The sequence below is a fragment of the Lissotriton vulgaris genome, chromosome 1_1 (assembly GCF_964263255.1).
Source record: "Lissotriton vulgaris chromosome 1_1, aLisVul1.2, whole genome shotgun sequence".
Lineage (NCBI taxonomy): Eukaryota > Metazoa > Chordata > Amphibia > Caudata > Salamandridae > Lissotriton > Lissotriton vulgaris.
This window is the reverse complement of record NC_141685.1, coordinates 1,848,284,089-1,848,303,257: the sequence shown is the minus strand read 5'-3', so window position 1 is coordinate 1,848,303,257 and position 19,169 is coordinate 1,848,284,089. Positions and strand designations below refer to the sequence as shown.

General features: G+C 49.1%; 1 protein-coding gene across 2 annotated transcripts in view; it reads right to left on the bottom strand.

Moving 5' to 3' along the window:
- Positions 1-522: 522 nt before the first annotated feature.
- Positions 523-19,169, bottom strand: part of TMEM168 (transmembrane protein 168) — a 157,454-nt gene continuing 138,807 nt past the window's right edge. For both annotated transcript variants that reach the window (XM_086919326.1, XM_086919329.1), the window contains 2 exons: positions 10,327-10,601; positions 523-1,337 (listed from right to left, as the gene is read on the bottom strand). In XM_086919326.1, coding sequence (XP_086775452.1) covers positions 769-1,337; positions 10,327-10,601 — 844 coding nt within the window. In that variant the 3' untranslated portion in view covers positions 523-768. The remainder of the gene's footprint in view (positions 1,338-10,326; positions 10,602-19,169) is intronic.

The following is a 19,169-nucleotide window of genomic DNA, read 5'->3' as shown; positions in this document are numbered from 1 at the left end:
TCCGTGCCTGTGGGGAAAGATAGTGGACGATTCTTTTCAGAGTCCTGATGACGCCCCAACAGGTGGCCACCGTTCTATTGACCTGGAGGTCCATAGAGAGCCGGGTGTCAAAAATGACACCAAGGTTCCTGGCAGATTGTGTGGGTGTGGGGCAGATGCCTAAAGATGGAGGCCACCACTCACCTGACCACATGCCCTGGTCTTTGCCGAAGACCAGGACCTCTGTCTTGTCCCCGTTCAACTTTAGGGAGTTGGAAATCATCCACTCTGCAACAAGTTGCATGCAGGACCTAAAGTTTGACGCGGCGACACTCTAAAAAGTCTTCTATTTTTATACCCCCTATAGGCACATTATAAATCTGGTAACGGACATGCAACTTTGAATAGGAACAATGACAAAACGGGAACATTTTTATTTCAGACACACACTTGAGCATCCACAAGAAACCCTAACCCAGTGCCAGAAAAAACTTCAAAGTCACATTAGTGGAATAAATGCAAACTCGTGCGGATGCACAATAATTTTTTTTTTCAAAAGTATTTTTAATTTACATGTTTTACATATTTATATACAATTGAGTAACAAAGTTTACATACAATGGTACCATACCACTTTGTGCAGTAAAATATTTAACAAGTGTCCTGGAGTGCTGCCTAAGATGAAAAAGGACTTGGCTACCGCAGTAGCTTTGCCATTTAAGAGAACCTTGTTTAACCATTCATGGAAAAATAAGAACAAAGGCTTTCAAGCAAAACATTTGAGGTCTATCAAGTTGCTCTAGATTTCAGATGGGATTTCACAAGCTTAAAGCCTTGCCCTGTGTCCAGCACAGCAGGTAGAAACCAATTCATTTTTAATCGTTTCATGCATTTGTAGCAGGTCTTGCAAACCCAGAAAAGATTTAGACCACAAAACCAGTTTGCTAAATGTACCAATGGATATGCAATGCGTGGGAAATAAATCATCCAGTGCTTGGCAATGTCGCTTTCTGTTGGTAAATGTAGAGAATAATCACTCCAGTGTCTTGACACCCCATACACTGCTTTCACCATACGCCCTTTTTCAGACCAGCTGATGTTATTTTCTGGGTTACAGTTGTATTCCACCCATTCTTTAGTGAAATCTCCTATTTGAGGAAAATCTGCATCCTCAACATCTACAATTTTTGTCATTTCTGCTCCTTGGACAGCAATGTAAAGGTTACTAACTTTTTTAACGTCTTTTACCCACGGTTGAGAATTTTCACAATCAAGAACAATTATAAGTCGAGAACAAAAAATGCCATTCTTTTCCCTCCACCATTCCAAAAGTGTGTCCAGACGGAACGTCTCACCACCTGCAGAGGAAAAACAAACTTTTACTAAACAGACCGTTTCACTTGCCAATCAGATGGAAATCATGAAATGTAGCAACCATTCAGACTTGAACGGTTTACTTTGTTAGGTCAACTCAAAATAGTTTTGTTCTTTGTCCTTTTGGACTTTACTCAAACTTGAGATTCAAAAAGTATACTAGAACTATCCATCAACATTCTGTAAAATCTGCATCAGACATGCAGGGTATACGTTTAGCTGAAACATGGAGTAGAAACGCAGCAAGTACTTGCCCTGGTGAGTATTTACTGATTCATCAGCTTCTTATCTCATAGGGTTGGAGACAGATGCCAAAACGTAGTTTTAAATGCTATATAGCTAATAGAACTGGACAGTAAAGTATATCAGGTTACCAGACATCTGCAATAAATGATAGGGCAGCCAAGTGTAAGAAAAAAAGCAAGTAGGTGTCAGTCACCCATAGACCTACTCACACACCTACTCAATCACCTAGAGTCACTCACACAGCCATGTACTCACCTTCGCAGTTATATACACTCACTCATGTGTTCATACAGATACTAACAAGCTCACTGACCTGTACAGTCACTGACACAATCACACTCACACTCACATTTACAGCAATCACAATCCCTCTCTCACACAGTCACTTGTATACTCCAACACTCATCTATACTGCCTTTTACATAGCCAGTTACTCACCCATATACCAATGACAAATGTATTCACTCACCGACACGCCCATACACACAGTCAGCTAAACAGCCTCTCACTTACACACTCACTAACCCATACAGCCACTGACTCTCCCACTCACTCATCCATGCAGGCAGTCATACACCCTCTCACCCAGCCATGCAGACACTCATACACCCAATCAATCACCCATCCAGCCACTCACGTATGCACTCACCAGCCCATACAGCCACTTAGACACCATCTGACAGAATGATAGAGACGTTCCCAAAACCTAGTTACTCTCCCATACATTCACTGAGACAGCTAATCATTCACTTATTCGGTCAGTCATACACCCACTGAATCATCCATACAGGCACTCACACAGCCACTGATTCATCAATACACCTTGTTATATATAGTTAACCCCTTTTGTGCTCATGATGGAATGGTTCCATCATGAGCACAAGTGCAATGAATGGCAACGGTATGTTGATGTTAGTGTACTGTTGTGGGGGATTGGGCCTGTGGGTGGTAGTAGTATTAAAATCCTGTGTGTGGCGTGTTAATGGAGTGTGAATGGCCCAATAAGTGGTTGTTGCCTTGCTGTGGCTTTATGGATAACCTTCAGTAGTCTTGGGTTCAAAATTCTGATACTGTGATTAGTATTTGCTCTATGAAGCTAGCACTTTTGCAGATGCCAAAAGCAACCTGTGTAAGTGGTGGTTTTACTTTGAAAGTACAGTAACAACCCCTCACATTTTTGGGAACTGAATACCCAGAGTTGTCCAGGGTAGTGTAACTTGATCAAATTTACTTTCCCACGTTGCCCTGCAAAACCTGAAAATTTGTGTTAATGGGTAAGATCACTCATGTATTTACACGTTGTAATGGAAATTACTGGAATCTGTTGTGATCAAGAAATTCTCAACCACTAGGAGTTTCCACATGTCTTCACATAAAAATGGTACAATATGTGTGGTGGGGTCTAGCTCCAGTGATAGAATAGGGCACAAAAAGTCACATGGACAATTCAAATTTTTCCACTGAAAGAAATGTGGGTAGATCTGGATTTTGGGACTTATCTATGCTGCCACCCATGGAAACCTTTCAAACCCGAACATTTTTAAGAACTGGGCAACAAGGGCCCCCCACAGTGGAGTGGCTTGCATGGGCCTCTCAAGGTTTTCTGATACAAAGGCTTCACAAACCTTGGCTACATTTCTGTGCTAGAAAGGTTTGGAATCGGTGGGATCCACAAATTTCCTACCACAAGCAGTTCCCACATGTCATCCGATGACAACAGTACACCACTGGTAAAGCCACCCTGGACTCTTCCAGGTGTCTCATTTTCAGAAATGTGCGAGAGTAGTAGGTTTCCCTAAGTGCCAGCTGAGCTTGGGCCCCAAGTCCACAGCTAACCACACTGCAGAGAAAGCATGGTTTCTGCTGGTAAAGTAGGTTGTCTCCAGTTTGCATTTATGGGTGTATTGGGTCGCAGGTGCCAGGCCCAGCCAAAAATGTGGGTTACCATCATTTTTTGGGAAATGTGTGGTAACACGGCAAAGAACATTTGTTATTACCAGCTGGATTTCTCTGCATTTCTGCCTTCTGTAAGCCAGTGTATGAGAAAGAAGACATTTTCAAAAGTGTTCTCTGAATCACATGCTAGTATGGGCGCCCACAAATTCAGAGATGTACAAATAACCACTGCTACTAAACCTCAGCATCTGGTGTATGGTTCAAAGCATAACAACCTTAGCAGCATGAAATACAGTGTAAGGTTCTTGGCAACACAACGTCTGAATTTCACTCACCCTGCGGGCCGATGTGATGGCCACGAAGAACGCCCCCTTCCAGGACAGGTGCTGCAACGAAGCCTTATGAGTAAGTTCAAAAGGCTCCTTCATCAATCTGGACAGCACCACATTCAATTCCCATGAAGGCGAAGGAAGCCGGACAGGAGGGAACACTTTCTTCAAGCCTTCCAAAAAGTCCTTGACCACAGGGATCTGGAAGAAGGAAGTCTGTGAAGGGCATTTCCTGTAGTCAGTCAGCGCAGCAAGATGAACCTTAATGGAATGGAAATTAAGGCCAGACTGCGCCAAATGTAGAAGATACGGAAGGATGACATCTTCCTTACATGTTGTTGGATTATAGTTCTTGGACTTGCACCAGATGCAGAATCTATTCCACTTGTAAGCATAGGAAGTCCTAGTGGTAGGTCGCTTAGCCTCCTTCAGTATGTCCATACAATCTTCTGGTAGATTAAAATAGCCATATTGCACTCTCTCAGGAGCCATGCCGTCAAACTCAAAGACGAGAGGTTGGGGTGCACCATCTGCCCACCGAACTTCGTGAGAAGGTCCGGCCGGCACGGCAGCCGTATGTGAGGAAGGAGAGACCGGTGAAGCAGGTCCGTGAACCACCACTGCCTGGGCCATTCAGGGGCAATCAGGATCATCCACGCCCTGGACTGGGACAGCTTGATGAGCACCGCCGGAATCAGGGGAATGGGTGGAAAAGCGTACAGCAAGCTGTTCGACCAGTTGATCCATAACGCATTCCCCAGCGTCCCCTGCTGGTAGTACCTGGAGGCGAAGTCTCGGCATTTGCTGTTTTCGGCGGTGGCGAATAGATCTACGTCTAAAGTCCCCAACCTTGCGAAGACTTCTCCTAGTACTTTGTCGTTTAGGACACATTCGTGGTTTTCCTAACTCAGTCTGCTCAGTGCGTCCGCCTGAACATTCTGCACATCTGGCAGATGTGTAGCCGTTATCGTCAGTCCTCTGGCTAGCAGCCAGTGCCAGATCGCCTGCGCCTCCTGCGACAGGGTACCCGATCTCGAACTCCCCAGCTTGTTGAGGTAATACATCGAGGTCGTATTGTCTGTCTGTACAAACAGAGAATTGGTCTGGAAGGACAGATGAAAGGCCTTCAGTGCCAAATGAACAGCTCTGAGTTCCAGAAAATTGATATGATACGTGGACTCGGTCGGGGACCACGTTCCTTGAATCTGTAAGTCTCCAGAATGCGCTCCCCAAGCCATGGAGAGACGGATCCGTCACGATAGTCCGTGCGGAATGTCCTTGTGGAAGGGAACCCATCTGAAGAGATTCTCCGCTGAACACCACCATTTCAGAGACTGAAGAGCATGCTGAGACAGTCATTTCTTGTCATCCCAAGACCCTTTCCTCTGATTCCATTGATCCTCCAAGCATTCCTGCAGCGGTCTCATGTGCAGCCGTCCGTGTGGCGTGAGGAAGATACAAGAGGCCATCGACCCCAGTAGAGAAGACACCGTCCTCACTGTTGTAGATGGAGCGGTCATAAGAGCCTGAGCCTTCCGAAGGAGTGATAATCGTCTTTCCTCCGAAGGAGACACGCTTGCCGACAGTGTGTTGATGGAGGCTCCCAAGTACTGAATGCACTGGACCAGAGTCGGGACAGACTTGAACATGTTGATGTGCAACCCCAGTTTGTTCAAGAGAACGCACGTCTTCCGGAAGTGCGCTTGAGCTTCCGAGAAGGAGGAGGCCTTGATCAACCAATCGTCCAGTTATGGGTAGACAAACACCTTGTTCTTCCTCAGGTGTACCGCTACCACTGCCATACACTTCGAAAACGTCCTGGGTGCAGACTTCAGCCCGAATGGTAGTACTGTGTATTGATAATGATTGGCGCCAACTTGGAATCGCAGGAACTTCCTGTGTTTCTGTACAATGGGCACATGGAAGTACGTATCCTGTAGGTCTATAGCACATAGCCAGCCTAGGATAAATCTGATGCAACGACAGCATGCAAAATTTCTCTCTGTGAATCCACTTGTTTGCTTGTCGCAAATCCAGAATGGGCCTGAACTCGTTCTTGTCCTTCTTGCGAACCAGAAAGAACCGTGAGTACAGACCTCTTCCAGTTTGAGACAGAGGGACGTCTTCTATAGCCATTTTCCTTAACAGGGTATCGTCCTCTGCCTGGAGCTGGCGCAGTTGAAACTGAGAGCTGATCGGTGGAATTGCTGGAGGCGGGCTGATGAACCGAAGACTGTATCCATTGCAAACAATATTCAGCACCCACTTGTCCTGAGCAATTTTTCTCCACTCTGCCAGAAAATATTGAACGCTTCCCCCCCACCGGAGCGGGTAACGGATGACGGGAAAGTAACCGCTCAGGGCCGAGACCCGGCTGGGCCTTTGGACGTGGTGGCAGATTGCTGACCACCCCTGCTCTTCTGACGCTTCTGGAAGGGCTTCCTCTGGAATTGCTGCTGTTGTTGCGGTCCAGACTGCTGTCCTCGCCCTCTACCTTGCGCCCCGTACCATCTTTGGAACGGGCAGTAGTTTTTTTTCTGTTCCTTGGGCTTCTCCAAGCACACCGCTGTCAGAGTCTCGGTGTCCGCCTTCATGCGGGCCATCTCGTCATCAGCGTGCTTTCCGAAGAGGGTCTCCCCCGAGAAGGGCAGATTGGCCACCCTCTGCTGGGCCTCGGGCTTTAACGACGTCAACCTAAGCCAAGCGTGTCGCCTCTGGTTGATACCATGGCAGCAATAATGGGCTGCCAGGATTGACGAATCCGCAGCAGCACTGATGAGCTGATTTGACACCAGCATCCCCTCGTTCAGGATCTCCATAAAGTCCCTCTTCTTCTCCCGAGGGAGGAGGTCTGAGAACTGTTGGTGGGACTCCCACAGGGCCCGATCATAACGCCCCAACAGTGCTGAAGCGCCAGCAGCCTTCAAGGAGGTAGCGGCCGTCCCGCATACCTTCCTGCCCGCTGAGTCCAACCAGCGACTCTCCTTGTCCGGAGGCACATTTGACGATGGAGTGGTGGCGTGCTGCTTTCTCGCCGCCTTCACTATCATGGAATCCGGCATGGGATCCGTCCGGAGGAAAGCCGGGTCCGTATCAGGTGCCTTGTACTTTGTCTGTAGCCTCGAGGGGGCTGCCTTCGTCACTGCTGGAGTGAGAAAGAGCACCATTGCTAGTTCCACTAACCCCAGAACCAAGGGCAATAGAGGCCGAGACAGGTGTTTCTTGTGAAGCGTCTCAAAGATGACAGAAGTCGTGGGCGTGGGCAGGGTCAGCGTGAAACCCAGCTTGTTAGCACCCCTCAGCAAGACCTCCTGAAAGGACACCACGTCGTCCACCGGAGATACCCTCGTCTGAGGGGATTCAGATAAGGTCGGAGAATAGTACCTCGCACTGGACTACCCCGTGCTGTACCGAGACCGACCCCTCCTATGGCGTCGTCTGGATCTCGTCGATGATAGACGGCGACATCTGGCACCGGATGCGGCAACTGTGGCGGAATAACCGGAAGAGGCGGCGAAGGAGTGCGCGACGGCGGATCCTTCGGCAGTGGAGGATGAGGACTAGGCGACCTCTGCTTAGGAGGCGAGTACACCTCAGAGTACACCGAGCCCGGTGTCTCCGTCGTCTTCTTCCTGGGCGTAGGCGATCGAGAGGCAGCGCCCCCTGTCGGTGACCGACGTCGCTGTCTTGCCCCAGATGACCTGGAAGGACACCTGGCTCCAGAATGCCTCCTGGAGGAAGATCTTTTCCTTTTCGGCGCTAAGCGCCTCCTCGGCGTCGAAGAACGCCTCCTTGGCGTCGACGAACGCCGTCTCGACGTAGACGACCTATGCCTAAACTACTGGCTTCTCCGTCTCGGCGCTAATGACCGTCTCTTCAACGTCGAACGTCTTTTCCGCTTCGACGTCTGTGATCTCCTTCGACGCTGACCTTCGAGTCGACGGTGAACGGCGGTGTTGCCTCGACGGCGAGCGCCGACGCCAGCTGGAGTCTTCGACGCCGACGAGTCCACGACGAGGTTGAAGATGATGACGACGAAGATGATGAAGTCTTCGGCTGCGATCTCGACGGTGGTCTCGTCAGTCCCCTCGTCTCGACCCAGAGCCCTGGGGAGAAGGGGAACAGACCGCCTTCATGCCTCTCGATGCCGTCGTCGATGCTATCGACGGAGAATGGCGACACTTTCTGGCCTTCTTGACGCTGGGGGTCCCCCCCAGAGGCCTCAGCACGTGCAGATGGAGCAGATCCAGCCTTTCCAGACCCACCTTGACTCTGCCAGCCTCCTTTCTTCCAGTCCCTGGAGCCTGATCTTCCTTCTGTCTTTCAGGGTCCTGGTGGTGAAAGATTGGCAGTTCTCACACTTCTCAGGTAAATGAGAAGAGGGGAGACATAGGATACACAGTTCATGTGGATCAGACTTGGCCTTCTTCCTAGAGCACTCAGGGCATTTATCAAATAATGCAGGCATGTTTGACAAAAATAGAGTGCTCAGATGAAAGAAAAAGGAAGAGGGCACCAAAATATGTCGTGTGAAAACACTTAAACACTTAAAAAGTGCAAAAATTCTTAATAAACCCAAAAAAGGGAGAGCTCAATGCTCCAGGGTCCTGCTAGCAGGAGCCCGAAAAAAGAACTGAAAGTAAAAGGGACCTGTTGTGCATCCTGGGATACTGAGAAAGTTCTGGAAATTTTCTTAAAGGCACAGTATCCCTCTCTGAGCCACATAATGGCAGCCTACGGGGCTTGTCTGTCCACCCCTTCATCTCTATCATTTCAGAGGCTTTTGTGAGAATAGGAAAAGTTTTCTCTGTGGGGAAAAACTGGACAGGCAGTGCTGCTTGTGGTTTTGGTGGAATTTCTAGTTGAAGTACTGGACAGTGTAGCCTGTGGATATAGGCTGCATTATAAGTCTTTAAATTCTCTCTTAAGTGTCTGTGCAGGTCTGCATTTTTTGACAACTTAAGAGATTATTTCTGATTGCTCCGGGGTCCACGCTCATGAGCCGGACTATTCACTAGATCATGACTATACACAGAGATCCCCTACTAGAGAACATGCAGCAGCAGACCAGCCTCATATTTTTGTTTGTAACAGGGGGAACGAACATAGAATGCTTCCCCTGCTAAAAACACTTCCTCTTGCCTTCCTTACACCACACACCCCCTTCCCTCACACCCATCCCACAGACCAGTACTTGCATACGTTTATCACCTGCTCAAAGCAGGTGGTAAATTCAGATGGGACAGTGGATTCCGTGCGGTTATACAGTGGAGCGAACAGAATGGTAGTGGGGACCGGCCCAACATGGCAAATCACCATTCCATGAGGTTCTACTCATAACTGTATAGTACTGGACTGATTTTACAAAATCGCTCCTGCACTGTACAATGAATAATTATGCCTAGCTGAACTACGATTTCTGAGTCACTGATCAGACGTGATGAATTTCAAACAGCCATACTAGTCTTTCATGATCAAACCTGTTGTGTGACAGACTTCTAACCTGCTCTCACAGATGCATTGTGGCTCACAAATCCAAAGTCCTAAATGTCTTTTAGGGTTGAGGCAAGGTGTTTAATCCGGATATAGATAGATAAGATCGATAGATTAGATAGATACTCCAAGGTCCCTGCATCTTAAAAAGCAAATAAAGTGTCTCGCAAGGCCTGCCAATCCGGCTGAACATATGTAGAGTGCTTTTGTAAGATCAACTTTCAAACATAATTCCCCTTTATGTGAGTGCAGAATACATACATCCCCAATGAGACAAAATGGCGCCTAGTCCTGTCACAAATACATAGACAGTCACGTAATAAAAACATAAAACAAACAAAAAAACATTTGTCTGTGTTTATGTGAAAGGTGTAGGAACTACTTTGGCTAAGTAGGAGGATATATATTAAAATGTACTGAGTGAATTTTATTTCAAAGTTGATCCAATAGAACACATTTATATGTGTTCTATACTTTACCAAGGTTCTGAAGAACACAGGGTAACCCTATACTGTGTAGCGCACCAAATAATGCAGAGGCAGGTTAGTGTGAGGTAGCCCACAGTGCCATACAATAACAAAAAAGATTCTAGTATGGAAAGTCGAGCACGGATTGTTAGAAAGTCAAACTACGGTCATCTAAAGCACTACAGAAATTGTGATGCGGCATATTGAATTTACTAGTAGTATTACACAATGATTTAATTCCTCGATCAGCACAAGTCACTCACAGCTCCGCTTGTAAATCTCAGACTTTAAAAATGTTATTAAGTTGAAAGAGATACGGCCACTGCCGCATTAGAATACTAGCTGCTTTCTTCAAGTAAAGAGACCAACATACCTATCAATAAATAACTAGCTAGGGTGAGAGAGAGAATTTTTTTTTGAGTTGTACAGAATTACTTGCAGTTGTACTGGTCTGAAACGTAGATTTACTCTTTAAAGACAAAATTAAAATTATAACCTAATAAGAAGTGCTTTTGAAATTAATTGCACACCTAACTGCTTACCTGTTAATGCCCATTCTCCACTACCGTGGGAGTGTCCACTGTAGTATAGAATATAGGTATCATGTCTAGGTCCATCTACTGTACGGAGTTCCAAGAAGGATTTAAGCTTAGAATGAAGTGTGTCCAACGAAAGCCCACTTGTCGAATAGTCACAACCATAAGTCTCTATCATGTGATGAGCAAAAAACCTCTGAATACAATTCAGCATGCCTGTAGATCTCCAGTTCAATTCTTGCACATGTTCAGGTGGAAGAAGGGTAGGCTGGCCTTCTGGACTATAGTATAAGAAGAAGAGAAAATACAGTGTTAATGTTTCTTTCACACACACAAAAACTTGTTTTTTTTCAGAAACACAAACACACAGAAATACATCCCCTTCCAAATTACTCCAATTGCGTAAGGCTTCTATTTGAAGTCTTAACGTAAAGGCTCGATTTGAAATACAGTTATACACTGCTATAATGCCACAAAAGTGACAATCAAACCATTTTTTTAGGTGCTGTGATGTTACTTGAAAAATGGTAATTTCCCTGCATTTTCTCCGTGAAAGAAATTGGGTTATTAGTTGAGAGGGGTGGCAGTCCCAGTCAAATAATAAATACAACCTTGTCAAGATGAACCATAAAAGTCACTAAAGTAACCTGTCCTTAACCCTCTGGTAGTTTGGCATAAAGATGTCTGGCTTATGTAAAGGCACCATTGAAAGTATTTAACTTGTTCCAGCAGCAACAATCGCCGTGAGGGAAAAGGCCGCTGCACTTACCTTCTTCCTGGCGACGTGAGGGGAACGGCTTCCTAGACGCCACATTGACCTGCAAGCCATCGCCGTGAGGGAAAGGGCACTCCTAAGGACTACACCTCCCACAAGCCAGAGCGTGTCGTGCACCCTGTGACGCAGAGACCGCGCCATGAGGCGCGATAAGAGCCGCGCAATAGCCCTGTGGTCGAGGGGAACTTGTTCCAGCAGCAACACTCGCCGTGAGGGAAACAGCCGCTGCACTTACCTTCTTCCTCCCGCCGTGTGGGGAACGGCTTCCTAGACGCCACATTGGCCTGCAAGCCATCGCAGCGAAGAGAACGGCACTCCTAAGGACTACACCCCCCACAAGCCAGAGCGTGTCGCGCACCCTGTGATGCAGAGACCGCCCACGAGGCGTCTGAGACTGTACGAGGCTGGGCTGGGCCCTCTCCCTTGGCTGATGACTAAAGGTACTATTAATGTCATATGCTCTATAAGATAGAAATTCAAGTTGAGCTGCGGCTAATGTAGAGTAGAAACTGGAGTTCCTGGTTCTGCTGAAATTCTAACTCCCCCCCCCCCCCCCCCCCCAAAATTACAGCAAGGTGCCGTAGGATCCATTGTGGGTTGGGGAGGTCTAGGAAGCGGGTAATCATGGAAAATAATACCTCCCCACCCTCTAGGGCCTAGGCCAACAACCACGCAGAAAGCTGCACTACCTATGATTGATAATAGTCTCTCCTCCGAAGGGGACACATTTCCTGTAATGGAGTCCAGAGTAGCACCCAGGTAATTTATTCTTTGAGTGGGCTGATGGATTGATTTCTCCATATTGACATGAGGGCCCAAGCATTTAGTAAGTTCAGGCAGATTCAATAGTGGCCTTTCACCGTTAGAGGAGATGAACTCTATAGGAGCCAGTGGTCGAGGTATGGATCGACGAACAGACCTTGGCGACCTAGAGCAGCGGCTACTACTGCCATGAGAAAACTCGAGGTGCAGATTTTAGGCAGAATGGCAGGACTCTGTACTTGGAGCCTACCATGAAGCGCATAAACCTCCGGTGTCTCTGAGCAATTGATCATGGAAGTACACATCATGGTTGTCTATCGAGCACATCCACTCCCCTTTCTGACGATGGGGATTTATTAGATGGAGCGCCAGCATACGAAATGTTTCTTTTCGGATGACTTTTCCTCCTTATGATGGAGGAACTTCTTCTATGGCTAATTTCTGTAAGAGAGTGGACACCGCTTGATGCACCAAAGTCAGTAAGTGAGCTGGTCTTTACTGGAGAAGTACGGAAACGTAGAGCATATCCATTTTACAGTATATTCAGCACCCATTAATCGTTTTTAATGCTGCACCACTCTTCTACATAGTAGGCAATACTTCCTCCCACCGGGAGTGGGTAACGGCAATGGAGGAAGTGATTGTTCATCGCTAGGCAGTGTTCTTGGCCGTGGATTAGGGCTGTCAGGGTTCACCTCAAACCCTGGAAGGTCGACGTCCTTGATAGTGTGACTTGGACTGGTGATACTGCTTGCCTCTGAGACCACTGAGAGGCTTAAACGCTCTGATGGAACGGTCTGCGATCATAAGGCCTGTATGGCATCTGAATTCCGTCCTCTTTTCTAAACCCACAGCCTCAAGTGTCCAGTTCGGATTTCATTCTGGGCATCCCTTCATCTTGGTGAGAACCAAAAAGAGAATTCCCAGAAAACAGAAGGTTCAAGGTGCACTGTTGGGTTCCGGCTTCAAGGATGTAAGCCGCTGCGACTAGGAATGCACAGCTAAATGTGCTCTATCAGCTGCTGCACTGATCATCTGATTCGCAACAAGAGCTCCCTCCTGGTGGTTCTCTTTGGGCAGTCGGTCTTTGAAACGCTCTAGTGAATCCCACAAAGCCCTATCTTAACGTCTCAAAAGGGCTGCAGCACCTGACACTTTTAAGGATGCAGCTGCAGAGTCGCAAGCTCTCCTTCGCTGTTAATCTTGAGCTCTGCTCTCCTTGTCCGGAAGGACCATTAAGGAAAAGGATACGGCGTGGGTATTTTTTTACAGCAGCAATAATCATTGAATGTGGTGGGGGGGGGGTCCACCCTGAGGAACAGAGGAACTTGCTCTGATGGTCTTCATTTCTTTAGGATCCTTGCCGGAGCCATTTTGAGCACTGCTGGGGAAAGGAAAATGCCCATGACTGTGTCAAAAGGCTAGGAACCAATGGCAGCAGAGGCCTCTACACAGACCTCTGATGTAGAGTCTAAAAAATGACAGACTAGACGCTTGAGGAGTGGACATCTCAATAATCAACTTTCGTGCCCCTCTTGCCAGGACATCATGAAAGGTGTTGATGTCGTCCACAGGTGAAACTCTGGAGGGTGGACTGTCCGTCAGTGTGGGTGAGTAATCCTTCTTAGAAGAATGAGTGGAGGAGGAAGACCAAGAAGGTGATCTTTGTTTCTTGTGACGGCTATGGGAGGTGGATCTCATCCAGAGGCTGTTGGACCTGTGCAGGCGACGTTTTCTGCCAGTGGTGTACTGGGAGGAGCCAACTGGGAGAAAGATGAACAGAAGAAGATTTGTGCTCTTCTCATTGTGTATGTGGAATGTTGGTCTGCAGAGTGAATTTTTGCACTCACCGTTCAGGAGACGGAGGAGAGTAACTTCTTGACGTAGAGATAATCTGGGGCAATCCTACCCTCGACACTGAAGTGTCAGAGAGGTCCTTCGATGCAGAGCAGTGTCTCACCGAGGTCGAATGATGTTTCGACATCGAGAGCTGAGAGTGTCTCGACGTCAAGCGGCTATGTGCTACTAAGATGTGAGAGTCCACTGAAGGAGATCTTGTCCTCGACGTCGGAGATAGTGTAGCCGCCTTCTGTTTCGACGTCGACCAATGACCCGTAGATGGAGACTTGTGCTTCACGTCGGGAGAGGAGTAGCCAACGGAGTACAAATCCTCAATGTCGTACAAGGAGAAAATGATGTGGAGAATCTTCTTGACATTGAACCCTCTCTGCATACCGTGGACCTAGGCCACAACGTTGAGCGCCGTCTCGTGGGCTGCAACAGAGGGGTCTGCTGCTTCAACGTTGAATTCCTTCTCGACGTTGCAGATGATCTAGGCCTTGAAGATGAGCACAGTCTCAGGAACTGAAACAAAGGGGTCTGCTTCGACGTCAAATCCCTTCTTGAAGTCACAGATGATATAGGCTTTGACGCTAACCGTCGCCAGGTTGACGGCAATGGAGGACTGTGCATCGACGTTGAACCTCGAAACGGCGGCGAAAGAGAGAGAGATGTCTCGATGCTGGGCGATGGACCGGCTCTAGCGGAGAACGGTTCCTCGACGTTTGACCGTCTCTGAGTTGATGGTGGAGGATTCAACGTTGAATTTGACATACCTCTGTGTTTCGAAGTTTTTGAAGACGACCAATGCTCCGATATTTCTCTCAATGGCAATGCCGCCGTCCAAGGGGTTGCCATCGACGCCGAGCCAGATGCCGAAGGAGAACAGACCGGGAATTTACTTTGCTTTCTTTTTCTCAGAGAGACCATGAAGATGAATCCTTTCTCTCTCCTTGAGAGTGCGTCTTGACCAATTTTGGCAGTCTTGGCAGGTCTCAGGAACATGAGAATTAGAAAGGCAGCGAATACAAACAGAGTGAGAGTCTGTTTTAGCCTTCTTTTTGCCACAGGAAGGGGAAGAATCAAATTGAGAAGGCATCACTGAGAGGAAAAAAAATGCCAAACTGCCAGAAAAAGAGTAGTTTCTTACTCAAACAGGTGTTGAATGTCAAAGTAAATGAAGTTTAGTGAAAAAAATAGATCTTTTCTGACAAAAAAGTCAAAAAATCTGTGGAGCTAAGTAACCAGGGTCCTGACTGAAGGAGCCGAAAAGAACAACTGACCTATCACCCCTGAGGCATAATGAGAAGCTAAAGGTCATGGATGCCTTAAATGCACAGTGCCAGATTTTGATGTACTAGATTTGCTTTCATTTCTAGGCTATTGAAGTTCCAATGCAGCCTATGGGCTAACAATGTCTGCCTGTGTCTTTGCGGGGCTACTTTTCTGCTATTCATTAAAGGCAGTTCAAGTGCCTCTTGGTCCTCCTGGTTTGTTTGTTTATGTGCAAAGACATGGTCTCACATTATAGCTTAGCCTTTTATGCTTTTGTTTTTCTAGGATGCTGCAAGGGTTGTTTTTAAAAATGATATATCGCTGTATATAGATGTTTTCATATATCATTTTTTATATACTTTCCGGGGTCCCCGCACTTGGGTGGGAATATTCAAGTGTTTATGACCATTGATGAGGATCCCCTGGAAGAGAACCTTAACTTGCTCACAGGTGTCTCCCAGTAGGCAGACTGTACCCATATGGCCAACACAGTGGTGGGGGCCAGTCCACCCCCAGGGGTGCGACACCTGGCCCTATCCCAGGGGCAACTCTGTTCACCAAGACAGCAAACCACAGTGGCCACTGACAGCTGTTCGTGATGACATCCAAGCCCAGGCCTTTCATGCTTCACCAACTTTTGTGGTGTCAGAGAGTGGGGGGCAGTGGCCGCAGGAGCCGGGCACCCTTTGTCCACTCTCCTTCCAGTCAGCTCAGTGATGACCCATCAGCCCAGTGTCTGTACCTGGAGTCTGGACAGGGGACTGGGGTGGGCTCTCCCATACCCGGTCCTCCCCCTTTGGAGCTCTGCACCCTCCCACCTGGAGCGGTACCTCCTTCCAGAATTGTCAGGGCACCTGAGGCAGGTGTCCTGCACAATTCGCCCACCAGTTCAGGGGTTCTTTCCTGCAAATGTGATCCCAGCCTAGGGTATTTACCCTTAGACAGGGTAGGGGTCAGGAGTGAGGCTGCCCTCTCCCAGCTCCCCCAACTGGGGCCATGCAGCCTCCCACCTGCTAGCAGTCGCCCCTCCCTCCAGATCAGGGATGACACACTGAACCTGGCCTTCAATCCCAGGGTCTATACCCTTAGGCTGGACCTGTGCCGGACAACCCAGGTCTTATGGGGGAGTTGTGCAAGAGTCTGCCTGTCATAGGTTTCCAGCCTCCTGTCCACCTGACAGAGCATGAAGACTTCCCAGGCCAGAAGTGGCCTCACCAGGGTCAGTCCTTGGGTGCTCTGACCTCAGAGCTGGCAACCCCTGACCCATTGGTCCTTCCACTGGGGACTGTGTCCTCCTTCGCCCCCATCTCTGGACCCATGCTCTCTCCCAACTGGGGAAGTGCTGCTAGACACCAGAGCTGGTGGAATGCTGGTTACAGCAGTCTCCGCCAGCTCAACTGACACCTTGGGACCCCCCTCGGGGGATGGCCTCCCTGTACAGACCAGGTCACCCCCCTGGTGTTCGCTCATGGAACCAACCAGGCTTCGAGACTGCGTTTCGGGCAGTTCGGCACACAGCTCCCTCCCACTCCTTCTCCTCTGAGACAGGACATGGGACCCTACACCCCTCCCATTACTCTGGGACCTATCTGGGCCACCACAATCTTTCCCTACCTAACTTGGTTGGGGAAAACCTGAGCCACTTCCTTCAGGATCACCCCCAGATGCTTCTTCAGACCCTCGGAATCCACCAAAAGGTCTGCCTCCAGTGTGAGCTCCCCAGGGTCAGAGAACTCACACTCCACCAGGTGTTGACATTGCTCTGGAAAACAGGGACTTAAAAAATGCTCTCCAACATTTGATTCACACAGCCCCTCACAGGTTTTAACCAAGACCGAAGTTTGATGTGGAAGCCCAGACTCCGCCGGAGACCAGAGGCCTCTGATCTCCGCCTCCCCCATGTGGCCACCCAAACCAAGGAGTGATGAATCCGTCACTACTGTGGAGTCGGGTTGGGGAAGGGAGAGGGATCTGCCGTTGACCCAATCCTGGTTCGTGAGCCACCACAGCAACTGACTTGCAGCCCCCTCGGAGATCTGGACGACATTGGAAAGATTCCCCTGATGCTGCTGCCACTGGAACTTCAGGTCCCACTGCAGAGCCCGCATAATATGCCATCTGGCATGATCTACCAGCTGGGTGCAGGAGTCCATGAGGCCCAGCAGCCTCAGAGTAATTCTCACCGAAACCCCCATAGAGGTTGAAACATCGGTATCATAGCCCGAATATCACAGACTTGCTGCTCGGGAGGACAGGCCAGAAACTGCGCTGTATCCAGGACTGCTCCGATGAAAAGGAGCTTCTGGGAGGGAATCAGGTGCGACTTCGGGATGTTGATAGCGAACCCCAGCGAATGGAGGTGGGAGACTACAGCCTGGGGCTAGCCCGCCTTCAACAGCCAGTCGTCGAGATAAGGTAAGACCAGAATCCCTGATCTGAGCAGATGAGCTGCGACCACCACCATCACTTTCCTGAACACCCGAGGGGAGCTGGTAAGACCAAAGGGGATTTCAGTAAACTGAAAATGCTTGTGGCCTACCATGAACCGTAGATAACGCTGATGGGCAGGCAGGACGGGGATGTGCAAATAAGCGTCCAGGATGTCCAACGCTACCATTCAGTTCCCTGGGTCAAGGGAAGACAAGACCTTAGCTAAAGTCAGTATTTGGAACTCCTCCTTGCGTAGGAAGCGGTTGATGTCCCTGAGGTCTAAGATAGGACGCAGGCATTTGTCCTTCTTGGGTACCAGAAAGTAGTGGGAAACACAACCTACTTATGGCACAGGGACGATTTTGATGGCACCCTTAGCCAAGAGAGCTGTAACTTCCTGATGGAGTTGGGCCAAATGATCCTCTGACATGTGAAGGAGTGTAGGTGGCATGGAGGGATGGGTAGTCTTGAAGGGGGGGGTGGGGAGTAGCCACCTTTGGACTATTTGCAAAACCCACATGTCGGACGTGATGGTGCACCAGTGGGTGAGGTGATGAGAATCCAGCCTCCCACTGGCAAGTGGTGTCCCTGAAAGGTCAGACTAAGAAGGTTTGGAGGCTGCTGCAGAGGGGGCATTGGTGGACTGGCCCGCCCGCTGGCACCCAGACCCACAGGCTGGGCAGCTTGTGCAGTCCTGTGGCCCTGGGTGGAACATGGTGGTGCACCCCTCCCATAGCCGCAAAAGGCAGACTGCACTGGACAAGCAGTGGCAGCGAGGCCAAAGGATCTGGCCTAAGCCCTAGAATATTTGAAGCGCTCAAGCGCATTGTCCGCCTTGTCGCCAAACAGGTTGTTGCCATCAAAAAGCATGTCCAAAAGGGTTGACTGGACATCTCCTGGGGAGAAGCCAGTGGATCTCAGCCAGGCGTAGCATGTCAGGGCTACTGACATAGAAATGGTTCTACCCAGCGAGTTAGGCCAATCCAGCCCACATCGGATGGCAAACTTTGCTGCGTCTCTACCGTCTGCGACTGCATGGGAGAGTATGGTTCGGGCCTTCTCCGGGCACCGTGGCAGCACTTAAGCCTCCGTGTCCCACACAGAGTGGGTGTAATGGCCCAAGAAACATGGGGTGTACACCGACCGCAGTCCTAAGCTGGCGGAAGAAAACATCTTCTTCCCAAGATGGTCCACCTTCTTGTTTGCCTATCTGGGGAGCAGTAGGGAATGGCGCCTTTGGAGGTAGAGGCGTGTACTAACAAGCTCTCTGGGGTAGGGTGTTGGGAGAGGAGTAGTGTCTCGCCTGGGTCTGTGAGGGCCTCATTAAACGGCAGCAGGGGCTCTGAAGAGGCCGCTGCCGGCTGAAGCACCTCAGTCAGGAGGTTAGTCCTGACTGCCACCGTAGGAAGCTCAAGGCCCATGGCCTCAGCTGCCCTACGTAACACCACAGCGTCGGATGCTCGCTCCACCATGGCCATGGTAGGGGGAGATACCATGCCAAGGTCTGGGGAGATATCCAAACCACTGACGTCATCCAAACCACTGACGTCACCCAACTCCTCTCGCCAGTCCGGCTCCTAAATTAGTCAGTTAGAGGGTCCCCAGACCCCTCCCAGTCCTCCTCACCCTTCTCTGGCTGCCACTCAGGGTGATAGGGAACACCAGGAATGAAAAGTGGGTCAAAATTACCCTCAGGTGCTGGTACCGACATTGTGTCCATATCCAGGTGAGGCAGGGGTCGACGCCGGTTGGGAGTGCAACAAGCACA